Genomic DNA, 7,291 nt, shown 5'->3' on the forward strand with positions numbered 1-7,291 from the left:
CCTTGTGAGTGAACATTTGAAAGTCCGCCAGAAATGACACGTTTGCCTCGAGAAATGCGAAAAAAATAGGACTATTTGTTAGCGACGATGCGGAGGATTGTCCAGCTAAGAGACCCAATACCCATAAGAGACGTTAGGTATGTCCTGCGAAGAAACACCGCGAAACAACCCATACATGCTATGGTTGCAACAAATATATTTGACCTGAACATGTCATACCTTTCTGCAATGATTGCATTCACAACGATGATTCTGATTAGTTTTAAGTAAGTTTTATCTAATTACATCGTAATTAAGTTTATAAAAGTGCTATAAATAATTAAATACTGTCAATTAGTGCATAGAAAAGTGCGATTAAGCTAAGGAACGCCAATTTTGTTAATTTTTGCATGTTTATCTTTTGGAAGGTTTAAAGATTTAATTACGATATTCTGCAATACAAATTCTTATTTTATTTACAAAACCATTAGACAATAAAGCCATTACCATGAAATAATTAATAATTTCTTTTAATATTATTGAAATACCGTAAGTAAAAATATCGTGTAGTTATGACCCACCCCCACGTCCGTGTAGTCGTTTTCCACCCCCATGACGCCGGGTTAAGCTGTATACAAAAAATTTCCTGAAAACACACCACGCTTTTTTACAATAAAATCATTTTTTCTTCCACTATTTTTAATTTAAATTTATAAAAATTTATTTTCTATTTTTTATTTAGATTTTCTATACGAGCGTATTTTGTTAGTTGTTTTAAACTATTACTTATTTTTCATTTGTTATTGAATTTAATTTTTTTCAATTTTATTAAAATAATTAATTGTCATCGGTCCTTAATAAGTATACCAAATTTCGAGTTGATCCGACGTTTTGAAGGGGGTCAAAATCATGTTCAAAGATGCCGTTACATACTAACATACATAGGTCTGAAGCTAATAAAAGCGTATTAAAAACAACTGAAAGTCGATAGTCGAATGTTGCATATTTTTAAAGGAAAAAAACTCATAGGTAGATTTGAAAAAAGTTTCACCAAAAATCTCAAGTCATGAATGTTCTATGTCCATTCGAAGTACCTTTTACAATAAAACGGCAAATTTTTTTTTTTTTTTTTATTGCTTAGATGGGTGGACGAGCTCATAGCCCACCTGGTGTTAAGTGGTTACTGGAACCCATAGACATCCACAACGTAAATGCGCCACCCACCTTGAGATATAAGTTCTAGGTCTCAGTATAGTGACAAGGGCTACCCCACCCTTCGAACCGAAACGCATTACTGCTTCACGGCGGAAATAGGCGGGGTGGTGGTACCTACCCGTGCGGACTCCCAAGAGGTCCTACCACCAGTGAATAATTTCATACTTTAACCCCTATTACGTTGATAAGTAGTTAAAAATTTGCTAGCAAATGATAATGGATAAATACGTAAAGCTAACAGTAAGTTACGTATTTGTGATTTCAAAATTACGCTGACTGAAATTTACCTGTTGAAAAATTTCTATTGTCGCCAACCGAATAATTGTCCGAATATTGTCAACCAATTCATGTTCATATTACTTAATAACAAAGTGGTCTCTCACAGGTCTACTGACAAAGTTACTAAAAAACAAGGACTTCATAGTCACTGATATTTTTTATTGTATAAATGGATGAACCAGCAAACGGACCAACTGGTGTTAAGTGGTCACCGGAGCCTATACACATCAAAATGCAAATGTCGCCACTCTCCTTGATACATATCGAAGTTCCACCATTCGAACCGAAACGTACGTACATTTTTACCCGAGCGGTTACATTACGCTCTCCTACCACCAGCAGTTACGAAAAATTTTAAATTTGTCTTTAGTAGGAAACAGCTTACTTAGTCCTTGTACAAAAAAGAAGTCTGTGTTGCTCTTCGAACGACCTTTATCACCAGTAATTATGTTAATTTATGAAAATTACTGGTTTATTATTAGAAATTACACTATTGACTAAAAAGCTTTGCGTTGACATTGGGATAGCAGCTGCGTTCAAGAGGGGTGAAACACCAGCTCACAATGCAGAAGTGTTCGCGCATTAGTAAGCCGTTTATTGTGACGTTATAATCGAGTGCGCGTTATATTATCGCAGTATTTTCCGTCATCAACAGTAGATAAAATTCTAGCATGGCTTCAATCGGCGAAAAGCAAAAAAAATGCTAATTGTCTCTTTGTGGACCAGTATACGTGTACTATAGATTATACAAAATCAAACTGCTGAATGAAACATTTAGGCGAAGTAAAAACTAAATGTTCAGCCAGAAGATACGTCTAATGGCCAGGGTTAGACAAAAAGATTGAGACACAGACCTTATATTTTAGTGCTGAATTGGACTGGCCTCAGCTACCTAGATCGTCCAAGGCAGTGATTGCCTATTGAATTTACTTGGGTGCGATAATATCCACGTTGAAACGACGAAGCGATGTAAATTGTGCCTATTAAGGTGACTCTACAACATTTACTTACGTTCCGTAATGACCTATGCGAGTGTAGTGTTCACTTACGCAGCTTGCACCCCAATAAACTCTATCCAACTCAGCCAGTCAATCCCGTATCTGCAGGATAGCCATTGGAACACCGTGGTATGTATGGATTGTAAATCTTCACGACGATCTCCAACAAGAATCGATGCGTAAATATCTGAAGACAGCGTCATAACGCTTCTTTGAAAAAGCGGGACGATACCATAACTCTATACATAATCACCCAGAAGTCGGGGCAACGCAAAGCCACCATCGTCCAAAATATGTCTTGTCGGAACCTCCCGATCTACTCTCGGTGCTTTGTAGGCTCTTCAAGCACCGGTCACCCTTCTTTGCGAGAGTTCCGACGTTAAACCTAGCCTATAGACAGAGCCCGCTTAGTTTCTCGTCGTTTCTTCCAGTGTGTCGCGATTTCGATCCAGTGGTAAATTCAACGAATCACTGCTCTTGCTAGGGCTTGTGTTAGCAATTCTCTCACGATGAGCCCGTGAGCTTATCTACCCGTCCGAGCGTAGCTGGAGAGCAGCCCCTTAGACAGTCAACTCGATTTAAAAAAAATATTATTTTCTACAGAAAATATATTGTCAAAGAGTGGCGAGTTTACAATATAAAAACTACAGAGTGCGTTCGTGCAATGTAACACACCATCATACGACAAACGAAACGGCGATCTATTGCAACAGAGCAGTGGCCTGACCGTCGGATTTTTCTCTTAAACGAGGCGATGTCCCACTAATGATGATTGAACAAAGAAACGAGTCCGATGTTCCGTCTCGGCCAGAGAGACAGCGTATAAGTTAACGCTATTTTTCAGATTGGTGCACCTTTCAGATCTTTGAATGACGAATAAATAAAAACCTACCTTCATCAGAAGAGTCTGCACGGCAAAGCTGTGGGTTGCCCAGTCTCCTGGCACATGCTTCAAATAACATTAGATACCCCGTGATACGGTTTGAAACAAATAAATATCACCTTTTAAACTAAATTTTATAATATAACAATTCCATTTCGACTTTATTTACCATTAAAATTCTCATGTAAGTTAATAAGTTTTATATTTTATTACCTACGAAATATTGTATAACCAACAGAATTGAACACTAGTTGTTTACTGATTGACGTGACTGCCCAAACGGTCGCAAGGTTATGTTTATGTATAAATAACGGTTAGTTTGATTAAATAGGACGTATCTGTCACTTTATAAAAACATATTTATAATATTTTCTGGCTAAATGCTACATTTGTAACTAAATGAATTTATTTTTAATTGTTTGAAGTATCAGATTTGTATTGTTCCTAATTTCTCGGTAGAGTTATTAAAGTTTTATAAAACCATTATTGGAAGATCTAAGCCTATCGAACGAAAAAACTTTATTCACAGTGATTTACTAAGAGCCTTAATAACTAAAAAGCAACTATAGCAACAATATTATAATTTCGTAAAACAATTCATTCGGTTCTTGAAATAGGATCGCTTTCCCGATTTTGTACTGTCCCACGTACCAACAACTAGTCCATTTGGTTCACATTATTTAAAACGCGGGAGGATCCCTTGATTTCCGCAGGCTGGTTCATAGCATAGTGCTCACACAGCTAACATCTCCCGCCACCCCGCATTTATTTCACACACTACGTCCGCCAGCTCTATCCACACAGCTCACATAAACAAAAAAACGTTTTTTATACATTCAGATTGTCCAAATAGGACCCAACTCTTCGTCTTCTTATAAGCGGTCAAATATCGTGTATTATTTTCTAAAATGTTGCAACCTATAGTTGTCAATCAAAAATCATTCGTAATGAAAAGATGTCAAAAGCGTTGAAATACCGTCAATTATCAGCGTCGACAGCTAACCAACCTCGACCATGATTTCATTTATTCGAAAGCTTACCTATTATAAGGAGTCCCTGACTACTGTGGCGGTCTTAAATAATATATTGGCTCTTGAAATTAAACAAGCTCTGCTTATATGGTGTCGTCCTAAATAAAACATATCACCCCATCTTTTCCGTGGGTGTCGTAAAAGGCGCCAAAAGGATTTACCGAATTTTTTCCTATCTATGCTGATAGCCTTAAAAGGCTATATCAGTTTTACCCTAGCGTGTAGGTAAGCTCTCGGGGCTCAAAACAAGAGGTATTGCTAACAGTGGCCCTTGCAAGAGCAGTGCTTTGCAGAATCTACCACCGAATCGGAAACGCGACCCACTGAGAAGTTCCGGCGAGAAACTCAGTGGGCTGTATCTATGGGTTACTTGCCGAACCCTTCGTCGCGAGCGACGGTTCGGCGAGAACAGTGACCGGTGCTTCAGGTACCTAAAAGCACCATTAGTGGGGGAGGATCCGAAATGACGTGTTTAGGGCTAACGAATGGCAACTTACTCAGATATACAAGGAGACTGTGACGGTGGTAGGAACGTATTGTAAGCAATAACCCCCGTATGTACCACCATCCTGTCTGTTTAACTGCGTAACAGTCATACGTTACATTTTAAAGAGTAGTACAGTCGTTACACAATACAACTGGGACTTCGACCTGTGTCAAGGTGGTCGTTGGCGGTATTCGTGTTATGAACTCCTGTATGTAGTCAGTGTAGACTGTTTTTACCAAGTGGGCCGTGAATTCGGTCTCACCCATCTACGCAATAAAAATGAATCTATTTTAGCCATTGATAAATTTAAAAGTAAAGAAATTTCATAAACTTGTCCAGTGGTAAATATGATTACCAAAAGATGATTACGAAAAGTTTCGTTTGAAAAGCTTATATTTTGTCAATTTAATCAATTAAATGAAAGCTGTTTCACAACTCATAAGATGAAAAGTGGCCGAACTTTCTGCTAGTGCAACATAACTGAACACCGTAATGTGCTATGCGGACCAAACATTACTTGTATTAGTCTAGAAATTATAAAACATGCGCGACGAATGCTTGATTTTTGAATAGCCTGAATGTTAAAGAGTTGTCATTGAAAAATCTGTGTTGTACTTAAGATTACTCTTAGTTCCTATAAAATATTTCAAGTAATTATTTTTTATATATTAAAAAATCTATTAGTCGTGCGAATTTCTTGCATTGCAATTTTATGCAAGGATGCTCTTGATGTATTTACATAGACAAAAACATCTCTTGTTATGTCAAAGGATAGCGGTTATAGTTTATAGCCGCCGCCTACCATGATGATGTGCAGTAGAGGTTCTTCAAGGCTCGATATTTAAGAGATAACATTTTAACTTGCACTTGGTCCACAACACTTTCACAATAAAAAAACACAATGACTTCTCTAAATTCACTGTCACTTAATAAATCCTGCACTGCAATCCAAGTCATACACTGCAATCCAGCTGCAAACAGTAGTGATCGTAGACACACATCATTATCACGGTGGCGGCGGCAAGATGTACACAGGGTGCACAAAAACATGCTTATTAGACGGAAAAAGCAGTGAATGTTACAATGTTTGGTTTAGTTAACTGTAACACAAACTATTAATGGAGATGAAAAACATTGTGGTGCATTAAATATTATGTAAGCGAATTATCAGCAAAGCAGCTAACATTTTCTTATGAAAAGAATATTGAGATAAATTTTGAAATTTTATTTTTAACAAGGCCATAAATCATTCTCATTTCTTTTCACGAGGCTATGCATGAGCTGTTTTCTGGGTAATCTAAACATCAAGTATAGACAACAAACAAACGAAGTTTACATAATGTATTTAATTTACTTACGTAATATGGTAACGTGATACAGAAGCTGGAACAGGGATGGAATTCACGGAGGACGAAGAGCCTGAATAACCGGAACCGGCTGGCGAGGAACCAGCCGAAGGCGCACCCGCAGACGACGGGATTGCAGCAGGTTCGTAGTACTCCGTGGTAAGTGTGCGTTCGTCAAGCACATGCTCAATATTGTGAGCTTTTGATGCAGACTTGATATCCATGAACGCAACAGTGGCACAAACTCCACTGTTTCCACTGACGCTTGCGCCTGTGGGTACGCTTTCTGTTCGACCCAACAATTTGACATTCTGGACTCGGCCATAACTGTAAAAAATAATTTACCATCTAATAATAACAATAGGGGGAGGAGTACACAATAGCATGTATATTCATGCACGCCACAAATATCAAACATCAACATGCAAAGGCGCGTAACTATTTTAAACGTACATACAAGGATAAGAATCAAAATAGAGTTACAACACATAATATGCACTCAAGGCAACATTTTTCTTAAACATCAAGCAAAGCAAGAGGGAACGATTTTCTGAGCAATCGAACAAATTTATGATTTTATTTGATCTTAACAATAACTTCAATCACTACACTTTATTGTTAGGATAAAGTATGTTTTACTTTTTTTACTCCTTAACCGGCATTTTAGCTACGTATATTACGAATATTACTAACATTAGGGCAATCAAATAGCCCACCTCAGATATAAGATATCAGTATTTCAAAAATGAAAACTAATTTCGCATTAAATTCGGCAATTGGATATGTTGTCTTAACTATTCGAAACCATGTGTGACGAGTCTTAATTAAATACAGATTTCAAAATTTAGTTTTCTATGACTAGTAGCTAAAAGCCAGTAAAATCAGCAGATGATATTTTTTATTTGATCGTGTTCAGTTTTGAACAGAAAAACAATTCCAATCAGCTCAGATGTGCCTAGAAATGGATATGTAGTTTAACTAGGATGACATATAATTAATTATGCATAAAATATGAAAGTGCATAAGATAACTTGAAAGTGGCACTTCAATCTAGAGTCGCCAACCATACTGTT

The 7,291-nt window shown here is 37.2% G+C and overlaps 1 protein-coding gene across 8 annotated transcripts in view; it reads right to left on the bottom strand.

The window, feature by feature from the left end:
• The window catches only part of LOC101736421 (protein split ends), a 108,000-nt gene that overhangs the window by 78,037 nt on the left and 22,672 nt on the right, over positions 1–7,291 (bottom strand). For 6 of the 8 annotated variants that reach the window (XM_038018574.2, XM_038018558.2, XM_038018569.2 and 3 more), the window contains exon 2: positions 6,231–6,545. The exons of the other annotated variants lie outside the window; for them this stretch is intronic. In XM_038018574.2, coding sequence (XP_037874502.1) covers positions 6,231–6,545 — 315 coding nt within the window. The remainder of the gene's footprint in view (positions 1–6,230; positions 6,546–7,291) is intronic. 8 annotated transcript variants of the gene reach the window in all.

The sequence above is a fragment of the Bombyx mori genome, chromosome 3 (assembly GCF_030269925.1).
Source record: "Bombyx mori chromosome 3, ASM3026992v2".
Classification (NCBI taxonomy): Eukaryota; Metazoa; Arthropoda; class Insecta; order Lepidoptera; family Bombycidae; genus Bombyx; species Bombyx mori.